General features: G+C 51.5%; 1 protein-coding gene across 4 annotated transcripts in view; it reads left to right on the top strand.

The window, feature by feature from the left end:
* GINS4 (GINS complex subunit 4) overlaps positions 1-20148 on the top strand; it is an 89634-nt gene that overhangs the window by 45909 nt on the left and 23577 nt on the right. For all 4 annotated transcript variants that reach the window (XM_078665382.1, XM_078665383.1, XM_078665385.1 and 1 more), the window contains exon 5: positions 1228-1325. In XM_078665382.1, coding sequence (XP_078521508.1) covers positions 1228-1325 — 98 coding nt within the window. The remainder of the gene's footprint in view (positions 1-1227; positions 1326-20148) is intronic.

Below are 20148 nucleotides of genomic sequence, written 5' to 3'. Positions count from 1 at the left end.
GGTTTCAATTTATTTTTATTGGCCATTTTACAAAAATATAGCTTAGTGCCACACTGGCATGATACAGATTTACGTAATGCTTTCTTGAGAGCTGTGGTAATAGTGTAAGGAAAGTGAACTTTTTGATAGACCTAAATAGTTACGTTTTCTCTTTGCGACAAATAAAGTTATGTTTGCTTTAAAGCCAGATACAAGTCGAGCATAACTAAGACAGCAACAGGTGGATTTATTGGAGTACTACAGTCATTGTAATAAGAATACCAAACACAATAGTTGTCACAAGTGTGCTTCATAGAGACTCTGAACCATATCATTACAAATTATCCAAGCATAAAATATTTGCACAAACAATATTTTGCCCTATTGAAGAATTTGCAATCGGGGTTTATGATGAGGCAGGCATTGTGCTTGAGGTGTCAAACTGATAAACTTATTGACAGCATGGTGCAATCTGCAACTGAGGTGACCAAAAATTAACAGGTGTCCTCCTTTCATATAGCTCTATAACCTCTTACAGTCCACAATCCCTTATATTTTGCTAATTGATGGCCTCTTTGATTTTGTTTGTATTTGGTGTGAAGGTTATTTTATAGTATCTCACAGAAGTGGTCCTGTAAAAGTGACTAACGATATTTTAGATTGTTATATCAGGTCTTCTGGGATGCTCTTAAAATTTGATACCTTTTGTGCATGAAGATTTCAAAAGTATTTTGAAGCACTGTCCTATGTATTTTTATGTTTTTAAGTGTACTATTATGCAGATGTATTTTTATTGAATTTGTCGTTTTTGATGCTTTGCATGATTGGGTACTTACCCACAAATGCTCAAACGTTTTAATCCAAATAAGAATGACTTTTATAGCTTGGTTTACTTTCTGTAGTTTACGCTTTTGCTCTTCCCCTTCTCATCAGCACATAGAACTCTATCAAGACGACAGGGTTCATGACTTTACCTCTGCTTTAGGATTAGTAACAGCTGCCTAGGCTGGCCCTGCAGCATATGTCTGCCACTTCTGTGAGCTGTAATGCAGAGTGTTCTCGTTGGCTGTCAGAGGGGATGTAGTCTGTAAATGCAGCTAGGTCTGCGATGGTGTTCCATGCTTGTGTAGACTGAAGGAGCTGTATGTGTCAGACCTCTTAAACCTACCCTAACCAGAGAGCAGCAGCTCGTGCATCTGAAGCCCACCCTAAACTACAAACCCCTCCTTTATGCCTCTTTCTTTCCAGATTGAGAAGTTCTTCCCACACATACTTGAAAAAGAGAAGTCCCGGGCAGAAGGTGCGGCCTCAGATCTGTCCCCTGAAGAGTTTGCATTTGCCAAAGAGTGAGTATTAGTAGGGGCAGCTGAGGAACATCTGGTCGAGCTTCTGGCCTATCACAAGCTTTCCTGAACACAGCATGTCAAGCAATGGCAGAGCTGCTGTTTGTGTTCTGGCACTGGCGATTGGAGTGGCTCTGCTATTGTGGTCACAGAATCAAGGTGACATGGGAGAGGATTATGGCTAAAGAGGATCTCACGCCACAGAGACATGTTTCAGTTTTTTTACTTTCTTTTATAAATTATTGTTTTCCCCTGTGTTAGTACAATTGGTTCATTGAAATGAATCGGGACTACAACTCCTAGAATGCACCACTTTAACTGTACTGCTTTGACCGAAAACATGGTGTGCCAATAGAATATCTGCCATCTGATAACCTAATAGGGAGTTAGAAGTGTCTCTGTGTCTTCATGGAGAAATTAGTATTTCTTGAGACCCATTGGAACCTATTGATTATTCATTATTACATCAAAAGTTTGCAAACCAAATGTTTAGATTTTAGCACAGTTGCATTGTTAGGATCATTATAGGAGTTGGGAATAGAGGTAGAGTTGGGGTTGGTGTTGGAGCCTAGTCAGGATGACAGATAGTGAAAGGCTAGGAATTAGCATAATGTTAGGAGCATATCTACAGTAAGGTTTAATGTATGTGTTAGGCTGGAATTGGGTAGGGGAAAAGTGTTAAGGTAGGTTTAAATGGAGGGTCCCAACCTAGTGAAGTGCTAGGACAAGTTATTTTTTTTAAGGTTGGGATTAAGGTGAGTGCTGCGTTAAGGGTACCTGGTTGTTGTTGAAATACCGTTCGGATGTGAGTTTGGGCCAGGCATGTTTTTAAGTTTGGGGTTGTAGTTTGGAGTCAACAGGTTTACAATTCTTGATAACGGGTGAAATATTTATTTTCAAAGTTTTTTGAATGTTTGGAAAATAAAATAAATTGCAGGTGCTTTGCTCATTATCAAGCTGAAAAAGATGCATCTCTTTTATTGGGGGACAAAAAATCTTAAATATCCTGATATTTTTCAAAATATGTTTCTAGGAATATCAATTAATAGGCACAATGTGCCTCTGCGAACGTTAAAAAGGAAGATAAATGCAGCGCCAGGGGCTTCTTGGCACAGAGCGATAACTCGAGGAGGATCATTGTAATTGACAGAGCAGGGTTCCTGGAAATCAAACTCATATAGGCATAATAAATAAGTGTGCACAATCAGGCTCAGAAAAAGGCACATGGTGTCCTGTGAGCCTTTTTGGCAACGTAGCTATGGTTGCACTAGAGGTTCAGGTAGATACACCTACAGCATGGGGAGCGGAGAATTTTGCCTGTCAGCTGGCCATCCAAAAGCATAGACTGCTGTAACTTAAAGTGCCATAGGTAGCCTTAGTGGGACTTTTGTCATTTGCCATCAAGTGTTAGATGTTTGCAGAAGTTGTTCCTCGACTGTCTTCAAGGTGCACCCTCTGCTTTATCTGGGTTAAAAGTGAGTGACAGGAAAATTTAATGGGATAACGTTTGGAGTAAATCTGCTGGTGGACAATGAAGATACAGTAGCAATGATCAAGTTTGAAAAAAGCCTATAGTTGGCGGTGTCACCTGGATTAAAGGTTTTGTTTTCTCCAAAACTATACGGGTCTGACTGCTAGAATAGTATTCACCCTCAAGAGTCTGGTTACATCAGATATATATACACGGTGGTTTGCAGACAGTGACTGAGCAGAGGATCCAGTGCCCCCTAGTTGCTTTTGATTATCCAAACTGGTAGACTTTGACACTAGTAGTAAGTAAAGTGTATTTGCCTCTTCTTTTGTTTCCTGTACTTCTGTTAAACTCTAAAGCATAGCAGAACTAGGCAAATCACAAATTTGCTTCGTGTTCACACATGCCATGTAAAAACTCTAACAATTAACGAAGAGTTTCAGTTCAATTCCTTGCACACCAAGACTTATTAATCAAGTAACATTGACTTTAAATACAGGCAATTGGTATAAGTATGAGGCTTCTTTAATGATTGTGTCTTTGTTCAGCCACCAGCCGACACGTGTTTCGTCGCTTGGGATAAAACCCGCGAGTTCCTCAGGGCTGGAAAGAGAAAACAATACAGAGACTCCCTGTCTGATGTTGGTATATAATGCGGTGACATCTAATGTGGCCAGGATCATATCTTCTTCCCAGGTCATATCAGTCAGTAAGTTGAGGATATGCTTGGTATCCCTGATATATGCTTGTAGATTCCGTACTAGGGGTTGGAGAAATATATCCACGTATTGACCTAATCTCTCTGTGGGACCCCCAATGCTGGATCTTATGGGTCTACACGGTGGTGTTTGCAGATTCTTGTGTATCTTAGGAAGTGCGTAGATGCATGGAAATCTGGGTTTGTCACTTTTAGATAAAAATATTCATCCTGATTGATCAGGCCATTGTTCAGCCATTCCCTAAGATGCGTGTTGATTAGTGATGTCAGCTGCCCTATTGGGTTATCATGTAATCTTTCATAGCATGAGGTTTCAGAAAGCTGGGACATTATTTCCCTATTGTAGTCACTAATGTTCATTACTACAATATTTCCGCCCTTATCTGCTTCTTTAATAGTAATACCGGGCATTTTGGCCAGATCTTTCAGTGCTGTGCGTTCTTTAGCTGTATCAGGCGATCTAGGTTTGTGTTTCATTTCGTGTGAAGCTAGTTTATGCATGTCCTCTGCAACCAGTTTATGAAAGGTATTAATATTGTTATCCCTGGGAAGGATTGGTGACCACCTCGATTTATTTCTAAGCCCACTCGATATACTTGTGTCTGGCTCTATATCATAATCCCATAAAATCTCTTCAATGGACATATGATCCCTGTCATCGTCATCAATGGATAGTTGTAATTCCGTATCTCTTAGGTCTTGAATTGTAACATCATCATATGGCACATCACAGAGATAGTTTTCCATGCGTTTATTCACTTTAGGATTCTTTTCAAAATGTTTTTTCAATTTTAAATTCCTTGTAAATTTGAATAGGTCAATCAGACAATTATATACATCACCATGTTCTCTAGGACAAAAACCCAACCCCTTCTCCAGCACTGAAATCATATCCACCACACGTTCGTGGCCATTATTGACTAGTTTAGGATGGGCATGTTTACCCCCTAAAATATACCTTAAATATGCTTTAAAATACACATTATATATACTTACCATAACACTTTACCTTTTTTTTAAAGTTTTAACTTTTGCATGTATTTATGATACTGACATTATTGCCTTTCCTCCTATGCTACCATGTGCATGCATTGGCAAGTTTTGTCTCATGATGTGCATGGGTGTACCGCGTTGTTGATATTGAGGCACTATAGCATGCCAAGCCAAATGTATATATGACCATGCCCTATGTTAGGAGGGCTGACACCGAGTCTCTGTATTGTTTTCTCTTTCCAGCCCTGAGGAAGTCGCGGGTTTTATCCCAAGCGACAAAACACGTGTCCGCTGGTGGCTGAACAAAGACACAATCATTAAAGAATCCTCATACTTATACCAATTGCCTGTATTTAAAGTCCATGTTACTTGATTAATAAGTCTTGGTGTGCAAGGAATTGATCTGAAACTGTGGGTCAGCTGACCTAGATTTTGGATGATTACCCCCTTTTTTTTTTTGCACCCTACCTTTATAACACTAAACACATCTATACTGTATCTGTATTTTGTGAGCGCCAATTACCACCGGGGTACAATCATCCTCTTTTGTGAATTAACGAAGAGTTGGTTACACTGCCATATTGTTCCTTATAAAATCCTAGATTCTGCAAAAGGTAATGTCATTCTCTTTTCAGCAGTCTTCTTCCTGCCCTCTTGAAATCTACGGGCCACTGATGTTTCTCTGTTGGTGGTACCTAGGTTCAAGCGTGAATTATTGAGAGGCAAATACTTTTCTGATGCAGCTGTTTTCGTTCACAGGATACAATATCCTTTACTTTTCCGGAAGCCATTAAACCTTGGCTTGATCCCTCAATTGCCTCTTTATAGTCTGGCTTCTTCGACAGATCTTAGCTCCTCCGTGCCCAGGTCACCTTTATAGGTATTGGAGAGCTTAATAAATGCAATTACCTAACATTGCCTTGACACTTCATACAAATAGAGTTACATACTTTTGGCAAAATAACCCTGATAGAATTGAAAATCAACGGTTTGCAGGACTGTGAACTTCCTTAACAGCCCACTCCCTTCCCCAGTATTGGAATCCTATTCAGGGAGAGAAATGACTTGAAGCTCTGTGCCTAGTCGACCTTTCAAACTGATGCAAATACTATATTGTGCCAATTATTGCCTGTCGATTGCTTCCCAACGTTGATCAGTTTATTTCTCAATTTTTAGGTTTTGCCTAGCGAAAGCTGCGCTCTGCGCAGCTTTTTCGCGCAGGCGAAATCCTGTTGAGAACTGTAGGGTGCTTTGGGTCGGCCCTCGTCATTGATTGGCTGGCTCCGTAAACGGAGCCTTGCCATTGGACGAGGGGCCTGTCCGTCAATGCCGGACCAGACACGGGGGCGTTCCTGACATTCTTTCCCTTTTGCCGACGTCACGCGACGCCGGGAACGCCCCCGAGTCTGGTCCGGCATTGCCGGCACTTCTGCGTCTCTCCTGCCCCGTGACTGGCCGGCCGGCCAATCCTAGCGCGGCCGGCCGGAAGTGCCCGCCCCCCGCAGCCCGGGGAAGAAGGAGAGGAAGACGGCAAGCACTATGGCGGCGCCCGCGGGGAGACCGGAGAAGTGCCTCTCCAACCTGCCGCTCTAGCTGATTCACAGCATCCCTCCAGCTCTCAGGCCGTGCAATCAGGCTCTCGACGCTGCCTGCCGCAGGTCACACCGCCCTCCCGACAGCCCAGCCCGCCTCAGATCGGAGTGAAGTGCAAATCAATATGGTAATTACATTCCCATGCTGAACCGCAGCCAGGCTGGTGTGGCGGGAGCTCCGAGCCTCAAGTCTTCGCTTCCAGGCGCTGCATTGCGGTTACACCTTTTCTGATCCATTCTCGGCAGGCAGCGCTTGGGGACATCTCAGAGTCCCCGGTCTCGCTTCAAGGCGCTGCATTGCATACATCCTCTCCTTACATAAGTATCTTTCGTTCCCTTTTTGTAGGGGAGGAGGTGCGAAGCCTCTCGAGGCGCTATGTTCCCGTCCTCCTGCGCTCTGAAAGTTGGTGATCTTCGCCCAGCCGAGCCCGTTTCGAGGCGCTGTATTGCCTTTTCTCCTTGCCCCCTCTTCTCATGGGCGGGTTGCGGCCGCTTCTCGAGGCACTGTGTCCCTGTCATTCTGTGCTCCGAGGGATAGTGATGTAGACACAACTGAGCCGGTTTCAAGGCGCTATGTCCCTGTCCTCCGCCTGTACTCTGAGGGTTGGTGATCTGCGCCCAGCTGAGCCGGCTTCAAGGCGCTGTGGCACCTCCGCCTCTTCTCTCGCCTCTCCCCCGTCCGCTCCACCCTCTCGGGGGTACCTCGGGGGTGGGGGGCGGGTACCCCCGAGGCCCGGAGCCCTCCCAGAGCCCTCCCGGAGCCCGCGGGGCTGGCCCGGCTCCAGGCACACCAGCGCCTCACAATCGCGGCTTGTAGCGAAGTGCCTCTCCAACCTGCCGCTCTAGCTGATTCACAGCATCCCTCCAGCTCTCAGGCCGTGCAATCAGGCTCTCGACGCTGCCTGCCGCAGGTCACACCGCCCTCCCGACAGCCCAGCCCGCCTCAGATCGGAGTGAAGTGCAAATCAATATGGTAATTACATTCCCATGCTGAACCGCAGCCAGGCTGGTGTGTAATAGGCTTCAACACATTGACAAAGCCAACAGCTCTTACATAGGCGGGACCTGGCTTTGCCAATGCTTGCTATATATTTTCAGTTTTATATAGGCTATCTCGACCGAAGGTATTGGAGCGCTTTATATGAGCAGCGGTGACATCACACGCGGTCACATCCTATTTCAGGCACAGGAGATATAGTGGTGTGCCGAGGATCACAGGATGTTGAGACGATGCGAGACTCGAACTTGTTTCTTCAGTGCCACAGTCAGCCGCTCTGGTCCTTAGGCCACGTCCTCGCGGTGTTGCCTTCCCATCCGATATTACTCTTGTGGATTGTGGGGTACGCTTCAAAGCGCTGCACGTACCCCTCCCCCCCCCCCCCCTCTCCTCCATGTCGTCCTGTGGATGTGGGCGACTCTGAAGCCCATGGTCCGCTTCAAGGCGCTGCACCAGGGTCTACAGACATGTCCAAGGTCAGAGTCAAGGTGACCCCGTTGAACCCGGCTCCCTGGCCGTCCTCCGCCGAAGCCTTAACCCCAGCCCTCTCCCCCCGCCCCCACCGCGTTGACAGGCCAGAGTCTGTCTTCAAGGCGCTGCATTAAGTGTATACCAACTTTGGCACTTTCTATGCAGAGGGTGGGTGTGGCGGGAGCTCCGAGCCTCAAGTCTTCGCTTCCAGGCGCTGCATTGCGGTTACACCTTTTCTGATCCATTCTCGGCAGGCAGCGCTTGGGGACATCTCAGAGTCCCCGGTCTCGCTTCAAGGCGCTGCATTGCATACATCCTCTCCTTACATAAGTATCTTTCGTTCCCTTTTTGTAGGGGAGGAGGTGCGAAGCCTCTCGAGGCGCTATGAAGATTAATAAATGTTTTATATTTTTTTACTTTCTATGTCTGTCTGTTACATGGTTACAAGACGGGGGATCTTAAATGATTTTATATCTATGTATTTTATGGTCCCTGCCCTTTCCCAGCCTGTCCTCTCCCAGCCTGTCCTCTCCCAGCCTGTCCACTTCCAGCCTGTCCTTTCCCAGCCTGTCCTTTCCCAGCCTTTAAACTTCCAGCCTGTCCACTTCCAGCCTGCCCTCTCCCAACCTGCCCTCTCCCAACCTGCCCTCTCCCAGCCTGCCCTCTCCCAGACTGTCCCCTCCCTGCCCTCTCCCAGCCTGTCCCCTCCCTGCTCTCTCCTAGCCTGTCCTCTCCCTGCCTGTTGTCGTGTCCCGGCGGCAGCAGGCAGCAGCGTGCACTGCGTCCCCGAAGTAACAGCCCTAAAGCAAGCAAGAAGTACGCCCCCCTCCCACCAATCCCTGTTAGGTAGTGGAAACTGTCCAAACTGGGGTGCAGACAGCCCCTCTCACCTTTCGGCCTGGTACCACTGCACCAGCCGCACTACTTCCCGAACTGACCGTTCTCCACTTCAGCCCCGTCTAAATTACAATTCATGCTTGTGACCCTTTTGCCTGCTTGTGCTTGTTTTCATGACCCTGTTGCCTGCTTGTGCCTCCGTGTGCCCCTGTTGCCTGCTTGTGCCTCCGTGTGCCCCTGTTGCCTGCTTGTGCCTCAGTGTGCCCCTGTTGCCTGCTTGTGCCTCCGTGTGCCCCTGTCGCCTGCTTGTGCCTCAGTTTTCGTGCCCCTGTTGCCTGCTTGTGCCCCTGTTGCATGCTTGTGCCTCCGTGTGCCCCTGTTGCCTGCTTGTGCCTCCGTGTGCCCCTGTTGCCTGCTTGTGCCTCTGTGTGCCCCTGTTGCCTGCTTGTGCCTCTGTGTGCCCCTGTTGCCTGCTTGTGCCTCCGTGTGCCCCTGTTGCCTGCTTGTGCCTCCGTTTTCGTGCCCCTGTTGCCTGCTTGTGCCTCCGTGTGCCCCTGTTGCCTGCTTGTGCCTCCGTGTGCGCCTGTTGCCTGCTTGTGCCTCCGTGTGCCCCTATTGCCTGCTTGAACCTCCGTGTGCCCCTATTGCCTGCTTGTGCCTCCGTGTGCCCCCGTTGCCTGCTTGTGCCTCCGTGTGCCCCTGTTGCCTGCTTGTGCCTCCGTGTGCCCTTGTTGCCTGCTTGTGCCTCCGTGTGCCCCTGTTGCCTGCTTGTGCCTCCGTGTGCCCCTGTTGCCTGCTTGTGCCTCCGTGTGCCCCTGTTGCCTGCTTGTGCCTCCATGTGCCCCTGTTGCCTGCTTGTGCTGTGTGGGTGTGTGTGGAGGGCTCTGTGTGGCTGTGTGTGTGGGGGGCTCTGTGTGGCTGTGTGTGTGGGGGGCTCTGTGTGGCTGTGTGTGTGGGGGGATCTGTGTGGGTGTGTGTGTGGGGGGGGCTCTGTGTGTGTTTGTGTGTGTCATTTGCGAGAGATAAAGCTAGTGGCATTGTAAATGACAATGCCATTATTTATGTTAAAAAAACATAAATAAAAATAATGTCAAGAGCAATGCCAATAGCTCTAACTTTAACAAAGGCAAAACCATTGCATTGTAAATGCTTGTTAGGTTTTGCCTCGCCAAAAAGATGCGCTCAGCGCATCTTTTTCGCGCAGGCGAAAACCTGATGAGAATTGTAGTGTGCTTTGGGTCGGCCCTCCTCATTCATTGGCTGGCTCCGTAAATGGAGCCTTGCCATTGGACGAGGGGCCTGTCCGTCAATGCCGGACCAGACACGGGGGCGTTCCCGACATTCTTTGGCTTTTGCCGACGTCACGCGACGCCGGGAACGCCCCCGATTCTGTTCCGGCATTGCCGGCACCTCCCTTGCTCCCCCTCCCTAATTCTGTGGCGGAGATTGCCAGAGTACCGTGCACGTATAGGCAGTCCGTGACGGAGATCGCCAGAGCCCCATGTACTACTAGACACACCAGCTCTAATGCACAGTGGCATAGATCGCCGGAGCACCGTGTACTCCTGGGAACTCTGTGGCGGAGATTGCCAGAGCCCCGTACACTCCTAGGCAGTCTGTGACGGAGATTGCCAGAGCCCCGTGTACTGAGTGGGCCGCGGCTGACGGAGAGCGCAGAGCGCTCAGGCCCCCACCCCTCCCGTCCCCAGCCCCCCATCCTGAGCTCTAGAGACGGGTCCCCGGCCGCCCAAGAGCCACCGGTGACAGGTCTGAATGTTCTCTTGTCCGGCCTGAATGTTCTCTTGTCCGGCCCAGGATTGCATGAGCGGACGAGAGAAACAAACCACGTCCAAGGTCACCGTCAGACTAGAACAGCCACCGCGAGACGATTGTCATGAACCAACTCTGTCACGACACGATCGACACCGCTTTCTGTTACATACACATGTATGCACGCACACATGCACCCCCACGTGTGTATCACGGATCCCTGCGTTTCTTGGTCACACACTGACACCGAAGGGTAGTGGTGCGTCATGGTGTCCCAGAACTGTCCTTTCAGGAGCACAGTGCAGAGTGGAGCTTCAGAGTGCAGAGTGGAGCTTCAGAGTGCAGAGTGGAGCTTCAGAGTGCAGAGTGGAGCTTCAGAGTGCAGAGTGGAGCTTCAGAGTGCAGAGTGGAGCTTCAGAGTGCAGAGTGGAGCTTCAGAGTGGAGCTTCAGAGTGCAGAGTGGAGCTTCAGAGTGGAGCTTCAGAGTGCAGAGTGGAGCTTCAGAGTGGAGCTTCAGAGTGCAGAGTGGAGCTTCAGAGTGGAGCTTCAGAGTGCAGAGTGGAGCTTCAGAGTGCAGAGTGGAGCTTCAGAGTGCAGAGTGGAGCTTCAGAGTGCAGAGTGGAGCTTCAGAGTGCAGAGTGGAGCTTCAGAGTGCAGAGTGGAGCTTCAGAGTGCAGAGTGGAGCTTCAGAGTGCAGAGTGGAGCTTCAGAGTGCAGAGTGGAGCTGCAGAGTGCAGAGTGGAGCTGCAGAGTGCAGAGTGGAGCTGCAGATTCAGAGTGGAGCTGCAGATTCAGAGTGGAGCTGCAGATTCAGAGTGGAGCTGCAGATTCAGAGTGGAGCTGCAGATTCAGAGTGGAGCTGCAGATTCAGAGTGGAGCTGCAGAGTGGAGCTGCAGAGTGGAGCTGCAGAGTGGAGCTGCAGAGTGGAGCTTCAGAGTGGAGCTTCAGAGTGGAGCTTCAGAGTGGAGCTTCAGAGTGGAGCTTCAGAGTGGAGCTTCAGAGTGGAGCTTCAGAGTGCAGAGTGGAGCTTCAGAGTGCAGCTTCAGAGTGCAGAGTGGAGCTTCAGAGTGCAGCTTCAGAGTGCAGAGTGGAGCTTCAGAGTGCAGCTTCAGAGTGCAGAGTGGAGCTTCAGAGTGCAGCTTCAGAGTGCAGAGTGGAGCTTCAGAGTGCAGCTTCAGAGTGCAGAGTGGAGCTTCAGAGTGCAGAGTGGAGCTTCAGAGTGCAGAGTGGAGCTTCAGAGTGCAGAGTGGAGCTTCAGAGTGCAGAGTGGAGCTTCAGAGTGCAGAGTGGAGCTTCAGAGTGGAGCTTCAGAGTGCAGAGTGGAGCTTCAGAGTGCAGAGTGGAGCTTCAGAGTGCAGAGTGGAGCTTCAGAGTGCAGAGTGGAGCTTCAGAGTGCAGAGTGGAGCTTCAGAGTGCAGAGTGGAGCTTCAGAGTGCAGAGTGGAGCTTCAGAGTGCAGAGTGGAGCTTCAGAGTGGAGCTTCAGAGTGGAGCTTCAGAGTGGAGCTTCAGAGTGGAGCTTCAGAGTGGAGCTTCAGAGTGGAGCTTCAGAGTGGAGCTTCAGGGTGGAGCTTCAGAGTGGAGAGTGGAGCTTCAGAGTGGAGCTTCAGAGTGGAGCTTCAGAGTGGAGCTTCAGAGTGGAGCTTCAGAGTGGAGAGTGGAGCTTCAGAGTGGAGCTTCAGAGTGGAGCTTCAGAGTGGAGAGTGGAGCTTCAGAGTGGAGCTTCAGAGTGGAGAGTGGAGCTTCAGAGTGGAGCTTCAGAGTGGAGAGTGGAGCTTCAGAGTGGAGCTTCAGAGTGGAGAGTGGAGCTTCAGAGTGGAGCTTCAGAGTGGAGAGTGGAGCTTCAGAGTGGAGAGTGGAGCTTCAGAGTGGAGCTGCAGATTCAGAGTGGAGCTGCAGATTCAGAGTGGAGCTGCAGATTCAGAGTGGAGCTGCAGATTCAGAGTGGAGCTGCAGATTCAGAGTGGAGCTGCAGATTCAGAGTGGAGCTGCAGAGTGGAGCTGCAGAGTGGAGCTGCAGAGTGGAGCTGCAGAGTGGAGCTGCAGAGTGGAGCTGCAGAGTGGAGCTGCAGAGTGGAGCTGCAGAGTGGAGCTTCAGAGTGGAGCTTCAGAGTGGAGAGTGGAGCTTCAGAGTGGAGCTTCAGAGTGGAGAGTGGAGCTTCAGAGTGGAGCTTCAGAGTGGAGAGTGGAGCTTCAGAGTGGAGCTTCAGAGTGGAGAGTGGAGGTGCAGAGTGGAGCTGCAGATTCAGAGTGGAGCTGCAGATTCAGAGTGGAGCTGCAGATTCAGAGTGGAGCTGCAGATTCCTGCAGATTCAGAGTGGAGCTGCAGATTCAGAGTGGAGCTGCAGATTCAGAGTGGAGCTGCAGAGTGGAGCTTCAGAGTGGAGCTGCAGAGTGGAGCTGCAGAGTGGAGCTTCAGAGTGGAGCTTCAGAGTGGAGCTTCAGAGTGGAGCTTCAGAGTGGAGCTTCAGAGTGGAGCTTCAGAGTGGAGCTTCAGAGTGGAGCTTCAGAGTGGAGCTTCAGAGTGGAGCTTCAGAGTGGAGCTTCAGAGTGGAGCTTCAGAGTGCAGAGTGGAGCTTCAGAGTGGAGCTTCAGAGTGCAGAGTGGAGCTTCAGAGTGGAGCTTCAGAGTGCAGAGTGGAGCTTCAGAGTGGAGCTTCAGAGTGGAGCTTCAGAGTGGAGCTTCAGAGTGGAGCTTCAGAGTGGAGCTTCAGAGTGGAGCTTCAGAGTGCAGAGTGGAGCTTCAGAGTGGAGCTTCAGAGTGCAGAGTGGAGCTTCAGAGTGGAGCTTCAGAGTGCAGAGTGGAGCTTCAGAGTGGAGCTTCAGAGTGCAGAGTGGAGCTTCAGAGTGGAGCTTCAGAGTGCAGAGTGGAGCTTCAGAGTGGAGCTTCAGAGTGGAGCTTCAGAGTGGAGCTTCAGAGTGGAGCTTCAGAGTGGAGCTTCAGAGTGGAGCTTCAGAGTGGAGCTTCAGAGTGGAGAGTGGAGCTTCAGAGTGGAGCTTCAGAGTGGAGAGTGGAGCTTCAGAGTGGAGCTTCAGAGTGGAGAGTGGAGCTTCAGAGTGGAGCTTCAGAGTGGAGAGTGGAGCTTCAGAGTGGAGCTTCAGAGTGGAGCTTCAGAGTGGAGCTTCAGAGTGGAGCTTCAGAGTGGAGCTTCAGAGTGGAGCTTCAGAGTGGAGCTTCAGAGTGGAGCTTCAGAGTGGAGCTTCAGAGTGGAGCTTCAGAGTGGAGCTTCAGAGTGCAGAGTGGAGCTTCAGAGTGGAGCTTCAGAGTGGAGCTTCAGAGTGGAGCTTCAGAGTGGAGCTTCAGAGTGGAGCTTCAGAGTGGAGCTTCAGAGTGGAGCTTCAGAGTGGAGCTTCAGAGTGGAGCTTCAGAGTGCAGAGTGGAGCTTCAGAGTGGAGCTTCAGAGTGCAGAGTGGAGCTTCAGAGTGGAGAGTGGAGCTTCAGAGTGGAGCTTCAGAGTGGAGAGTGGAGCTTCAGAGTGGAGCTTCAGAGTGCAGAGTGGAGCTTCAGAGTGCAGAGTGGAGCTTCAGAGTGCAGAGTGGAGCTTCAGAGTGCAGAGTGGAGCTTCAGAGTGCAGAGTGGAGCTTCAGAGTGCAGAGTGGAGCTGCAGAGTGGAGCTGCAGAGTGGAGCTGCAGAGTGGAGCTGCAGAGTGGAGCTGCAGAGTGCAGAGTGGAGCTTCAGAGTGGAGCTTCAGAGTGCAGAGTGGAGCTTCAGAGTGGAGCTTCAGAGTGCAGAGTGGAGCTTCAGAGTGGAGCTTCAGAGTGCAGAGTGGAGCTTCAGAGTGGAGCTTCAGAGTGCAGAGTGGAGCTTCAGAGTGCAGCTTCAGAGTGCAGAGTGGAGCTTCAGAGTGGAGCTTCAGAGTGCAGAGTGGAGCTTCAGAGTGCAGCTTCAGAGTGCAGAGTGGAGCTTCAGAGTGGAGCTTCAGAGTGCAGAGTGGAGCTTCAGAGTGGAGCTTCAGAGTGGAGCTTCAGAGTGGAGCTTCAGAGTGGAGCTTCAGAGTGGAGCTTCAGAGTGGAGCTTCAGAGTGGAGCTTCAGAGTGGAGCTTCAGAGTGGAGCTTCAGAGTGGAGCTTCAGAGTGGAGCTTCAGAGTGGAGCTTCAGAGTGGAGCTTCAGAGTGGAGCTTCAGAGTGGAGCTTCAGAGTGGAGCTTCAGAGTGGAGCTTCAGAGTGGAGCTTCAGAGTGGAGCTTCAGAGTGCAGAGTGGAGCTTCAGAGTGCAGAGTGGAGCTTCAGAGTGCAGAGTGGAGCTTCAGAGTGCAGAGTGGAGCTTCAGAGTGCAGAGTGGAGCTTCAGAGTGGAGCTTCAGAGTGGAGAGTGGAGCTTCAGAGTGGAGCTTCAGAGTGGAGAGTGGAGCTTCAGAGTGGAGCTTCAGAGTGGAGAGTGGAGCTTCAGAGTGGAGCTTCAGAGTGGAGAGTGGAGCTTCAGAGTGGAGCTTCAGAGTGGAGAGTGGAGCTTCAGAGTGGAGCTTCAGAGTGCAGAGTGGAGCTTCAGAGTGCAGAGTGGAGCTTCAGAGTGCAGAGTGGAGCTTCAGAGTGCAGAGTGGAGCTGCAGATTCAGAGTGGAGCTGCAGATTCAGAGTGGAGCTGCAGATTCAGAGTGGAGCTGCAGATTCAGAGTGGAGCTGCAGATTCAGAGTGGAGCTGCAGATTCAGAGTGGAGCTGCAGAGTGGAGCTGCAGAGTGGAGCTGCAGAGTGGAGCTGCAGAGTGGAGCTGCAGAGTGGAGCTTCAGAGTGGAGCTTCAGAGTGGAGCTTCAGAGTGGAGAGTGGAGCTTCAGAGTGGAGCTTCAGAGTGGAGAGTGGAGCTTCAGAGTGGAGCTTCAGAGTGGAGAGTGGAGCTTCAGAGTGGAGCTTCAGAGTGGAGAGTGGAGCTTCAGAGTGGAGCTGCAGAGTGCAGAGTGGAGCTGCAGATTCAGAGTGGAGCTGCAGATTCAGAGTGGAGCTGCAGATTCAGAGTGGAGCTGCAGATTCAGAGTGGAGCTGCAGATTCAGAGTGGAGCTGCAGATTCAGAGTGGAGCTGCAGATTCAGAGTGGAGCTGCAGATTCAGAGTGGAGCTGCAGATTCAGAGTGGAGCTGCAGATTCAGAGTGGAGCTGCAGAGTGGAGCTGCAGAGTGGAGCTGCAGAGTGGAGCTGCAGAGTGGAGCTGCAGAGTGGAGCTGCAGAGTGGAGCTGCAGAGTGGAGCTGCAGAGTGGAGCTGCAGAGTGGAGCTTCAGAGTGGAGCTTCAGAGTGGAGCTTCAGAGTGGAGCTTCAGAGTGGAGCTTCAGAGTGGAGCTTCAGAGTGGAGCTTCAGAGTGGAGCTTCAGAGTGGAGCTTCAGAGTGGAGCTTCAGAGTGGAGCTTCAGAGTGGAGCTTCAGAGTGGAGCTTCAGAGTGGAGCTTCAGAGTGGAGCTTCAGAGTGCAGAGTGGAGCTTCAGAGTGGAGCTTCAGAGTGCAGAGTGGAGCTTCAGAGTGGAGCTTCAGAGTGCAGAGTGGAGCTTCAGAGTGGAGCTTCAGAGTGCAGAGTGGAGCTTCAGAGTGGAGCTTCAGAGTGGAGCTTCAGAGTGGAGCTTCAGAGTGGAGCTTCAGAGTGGAGCTTCAGAGTGGAGCTTCAGAGTGGAGCTTCAGAGTGGAGCTGCAGAGTGGAGCTTCAGAGTGGAGCTGCAGATTCAGAGTGGAGCTGCAGAGTGGAGCTGCAGAGTGGAGCTGCAGAGTGGAGCTGCAGAGTGGAGCTGCAGATTCAGAGTGGAGCTGCAGAGTGGAGCTGCAGAGTGGAGCTGCAGAGTGGAGCTGCAGAGTGGAGCTGCAGAGTGGAGAGTGGAGCTGCAGAGTGCAGATTCAGAGTGCAGAGTGGAGCTTTAGAGTGGAGCTTCAGAGTGCAGAGTGGAGCTTTAGAGTGGAGCTTCAGAGTGCAGAGTGGAGCTTTAGAGTGGAGCTTCAGAGTGCAGAGTGGAGCTTTAGAGTGGAGCTTCAGAGTGCAGAGTGGAGCTTCAGAGTGGAGCTTCAGAGTGCAGAGTGGAGCTTCAGAGTGGAGCTTCAGAGTGCAGAGTGGAGCTTCAGAGTGGAGCTTCAGAGTGGAGCTTCAGAGTGCAGAGTGGAGCTTCAGAGTGGAGCTTCAGAGTGCAGAGTGGAGCTTCAGAGTGGAGCTTCAGAGTGCAGAGTGGAGCTTCAGAGTGGAGCTTCAGAGTGGAGCTTCAGAGTGGAGCTTCAGAGTGGAGCTTCAGAGTGGAGCTTCAGAGTGGAGCTTCAGAGTGGAGCTTCAGAGTGGAGCTTCAGAGTGGAGCTTCAGAGTGGAGAGTGGAGCTTCAGAGTGGAGCTTCAGAGTGCAGAGTGGAGCTTCAGAGTGCAGAGTGGAGCTTCAGAGTGCAGAGTGGAGCTTCAGAGTGCAGAGTGGAGCTTCAGAGTGCAGAGTGGAGCTGCAGAGTGGAGCTGCAGAGTGGAGCTGCAGAGTGGAGCTGCAGAGTGGAGCTGCAGAGTGGAGCTGCAGAGTGGAGCTGCAGAGTGGAGCTGCAGAGTGGAGCTGCAGAGTGGAGCTGCAGAGTGGAGCTGCAGAGTGGAGCTGCAGAGTGGAGCTGCAGAGTGGAGCTGCAGAGTGGAGCTGCAGAGTGGAGCTTCAGAGTGCAGAGTGGAGCTTCAGAGTGGAGCTTCAGAGTGCAGAGTGGAGCTTCAGAGTGGAGCTTCAGAGTGCAGAGTGGAGCTTCAGAGTGGAGCTTCAGAGTGGAGCTTCAGAGTGCAGAGTGGAGCTTCAGAGTGCAGCTTCAGAGTGCAGAGTGGAGCTTCAGAGTGGAGCTTCAGAGTGCAGAGTGGAGCTTCAGAGTGCAGCTTCAGAGTGCAGAGTGGAGCTTCAGAGTGGAGCTTCAGAGTGGAGCTTCAGAGTGGAGCTTCAGAGTGGAGCTTCAGAGTGGAGCTTCAGAGTGGAGCTTCAGAGTGGAGCTTCAGAGTGGAGCTTCAGAGTGGAGCTTCAGAGTGGAGCTTCAGAGTGGAGCTTCAGAGTGGAGCTTCAGAGTGCAGAGTGGAGCTTCAGAGTGGAGCTTCAGAGTGCAGAGTGGAGCTTCAGAGTGCAGAGTGGAGCTTCAGAGTGCAGAGTGGAGCTTCAGAGTGGAGCTTCAGAGTGGAGCTTCAGAGTGGAGCTTCAGAGTGGAGCTTCAGAGTGGAGCTTCAGAGTGGAGCTTCAGAGTGGAGCTTCAGAGTGGAGCTTCAGAGTGGAGAGTGGAGCTTCAGAGTGGAGCTTCAGAGTGCAGAGTGGAGCTTCAGAGTGCAGCTTCAGAGTGCAGAGTGGAGCTTCAGAGTGCAGCTTCAGAGTGCAGAGTGGAGCTTCAGAGTGCAGAGTGGAGCTTCAGAGTGCAGAGTGGAGCTTCAGAGTGCAGAGTGGAGCTTCAGAGTGCAGAGTGGAGCTTCAGAGTGCAGAGTGGAGCTTCAGAGTGCAGAGTGGAGCTTCAGAGTGCAGAGTGGAGCTTCAGATAGAGCTTCAGAGTGGAGCTTCAGAGTGGAGCTTCAGAGTGGAGCTTCAGAGTGCAGAGTGGAGCTTCAGAGTGGAGCTTCAGAGTGCAGAGTGGAGCTTCAGAGTGGAGCTTCAGAGTGCAGAGTGGAGCTTCAGAGTGGAGCTTCAGAGTGCAGAGTGGAGCTTCAGAGTGCAGAGTGGAGCTTCAGAGTGCAGAGTGGAGCTTCAGAGTGCAGAGTGGAGCTTCAGAGTGGAGCTTCAGAGTGGAGCTTCAGAGTGGAGCTTCAGAGTGGAGCTTCAGAGTGGAGCTTCAGAGTGGAGCTTCAGAGTGGAGCTTCAGAGTGGAGCTTCAGAGTGGAGCTTCAGATTCAGAGTGGAGCTGCAGATTCAGAGTGGAGCTGCAGAGTGGAGCTGCAGAGTGGAGCTGCAGAGTGGAGCTTCAGAGTGGCGCTTCAGAGTGGAGAGTGGAGCTTCAGAGTGGAGCTTCAGAGTGCAGAGTGGAGCTTCAGAGTGGAGCTTCAGAGTGCAGAGTGGAGCTTCAGAGTGGAGCTTCAGAGTGCAGAGTGGAGCTTCAGAGTGGAGCTTCAGAGTGCAGAGTGGAGCTTCAGAGTGCAGAGTGGAGCTTCAGAGTGCAGAGTGGAGCTTCAGAGTGCAGAGTGGAGCTTCAGAGTGCAGAGTGCAGCTTCAGAGTGCAGAGTGGAGCTTCAGAGTGCAGCTTCAGAGTGCAGAGTGGAGCTTCAGAGTGGAGCTTCAGAGTGCAGAGTGGAGCTTCAGAGTGGAGCTTCAGAGTGCAGAGTGGAGCTTCAGAGTGGAGCTTCAGAGTGCAGAGTGGAGCTTCAGAGTGCAGAGTGGAGCTTCAGAGTGCAGAGTGGAGCTTCAGAGTGCAGAGTGGAGCTTCAGAGTGCAGAGTGGAGCTTCAGAGTGGAGCTTCAGAGTGGAGCTTCAGAGTGGAGCTTCAGAGTGGAGCTTCAGAGTGGAGCTTCAGAGTGGAGCTGCAGATTCAGAGTGGAGCTGCAGATTCAGAGTGGAGCTGCAGAGTGGAGCTGCAGAGTGGAGCTGCAGAGTGGAGCTGCAGAGTGGAGCTGCAGAGTGGAGCTTCAGAGTGGAGCTTCAGAGTGGAGCTTCAGAGTGGAGCTTCAGAGTGGAGCTTCAGAGTGGAGCTTCAGAGTGGAGCTTCAGAGTGGAGCTTCAGAGTGGCGCTTCAGAGTGCAGAGTGGAGCTTCAGAGTGGAGCTTCAGAGTGGAGCTTCAGAGTGGAGCTTCAGAGTGGAGCTTCAGAGTGGAGCTTCAGAGTGGAGCTTCAGAGTGGAGCTTCAGAGTGGAGCTTCAGAGTGGAGCTTCAGAGTGGAGCTTCAGAGTGGAGCTTCAGAGTGCAGAGTGGAGCTTCAGAGTGGAGCTTCAGAGTGGAGCTTCAGAGTGGAGCTTCAGAGTGGAGCTTCAGAGTGGAGCTTCAGAGTGGAGCTTCAGAGTGGAGCTTCAGAGTGGAGCTTCAGAGTGGAGCTTCAGAGTGGAGCTTCAGAGTGGAGCTTCAGAGTGCAGAGTGGAGCTTCAGAGTGGAGCTTCAGAGTGGAGCTTCAGAGTGGAGCTTCAGAGTGGCGCTTCAGAGTGGAGCTTCAGAGTGCAGAGTGGAGCTTCAGAGTGGAGCTTCAGAGTGGAGCTTCAGAGTGGAGCTTCAGAGTGGAGCTTCAGAGTGGAGCTTCAGAGTGGAGCTTCAGAGTGGAGCTTCAGAGTGCAGAGTGGAGCTTCAGAGTGCAGAGTGGAGCTTCAGAGTGGAGCTTCAGAGTGGAGCTTCAGAGTGGAGCTTCAGTGTGGAGCTTCAGAGTGGAGCTTCAGAGTGCAGAGTGGAGCTGCAGAGTGCAGAGTGGAGCTGCAGATTCAGAGTGGAGCTGCAGAGTGGAGCTGCAGAGTGGCGCTTCAGAGTGGCGCTTCAGAGTGGCGCTTCAGAGTGGCGCTTCAGAGTGGCGCTTCAGAGTGGCGCTTCAGAGTGGAGCTTCAGAGTGGCGCTTCAGAGTGGAGCGTGGAGCTTCTGAGTGGAGCTTCAGAGTGCAGAGTGGAGCTTCAGAGTGGAGCTTCAGAGTGCAGAGTGGAGCTTCAGAGTGGAGCTTCAGAGTGCAGAGTGGAGCTTCAGAGTGGAGCTTCAGAGTGCAGAGTGGAGCTTCAGAGTGGAGCTTCAGAGTGCAGAGTGGAGCTTCAGAGTGCAGAGTGGAGCTTCAGAGTGCAGAGTGGAGCTTCAGAGTGCAGAGTGGAGCTTCAGAGTGCAGATTCAGAGTGCAGAGTGGAGCTTCAGAGTGCAGAGTGGAGCTTCAGAGTGGAGCTTCAGAGTGCAGAGTGGAGCTTCAGAGTGGAGCTTCAGAGTGCAGCTTCAGAGTGGAGCTTCAGAGTGGAGCTTCAGAGTGGAGCTTCAGAGTGGAGCTTCAGAGTGGAGCTTCAGAGTGGAGCTTCAGAGTGTCAAGAGCAATGCCAATAGCTCTAACTTTAACAAAGGCAAAACCATTGCATTGTAAATGCTTGTTACTGGATGTGACCACTGGAAATTCAGTTTAATATTTTACACAGTCCTGG

This window comes from Lissotriton helveticus, chromosome 11 (assembly GCF_964261635.1).
Source record: "Lissotriton helveticus chromosome 11, aLisHel1.1, whole genome shotgun sequence".
Lineage (NCBI taxonomy): Eukaryota > Metazoa > Chordata > Amphibia > Caudata > Salamandridae > Lissotriton > Lissotriton helveticus.
The sequence above is the reverse complement of the archived record's forward strand: the minus strand, read 5'-3'. Positions and strand labels throughout refer to the sequence as shown.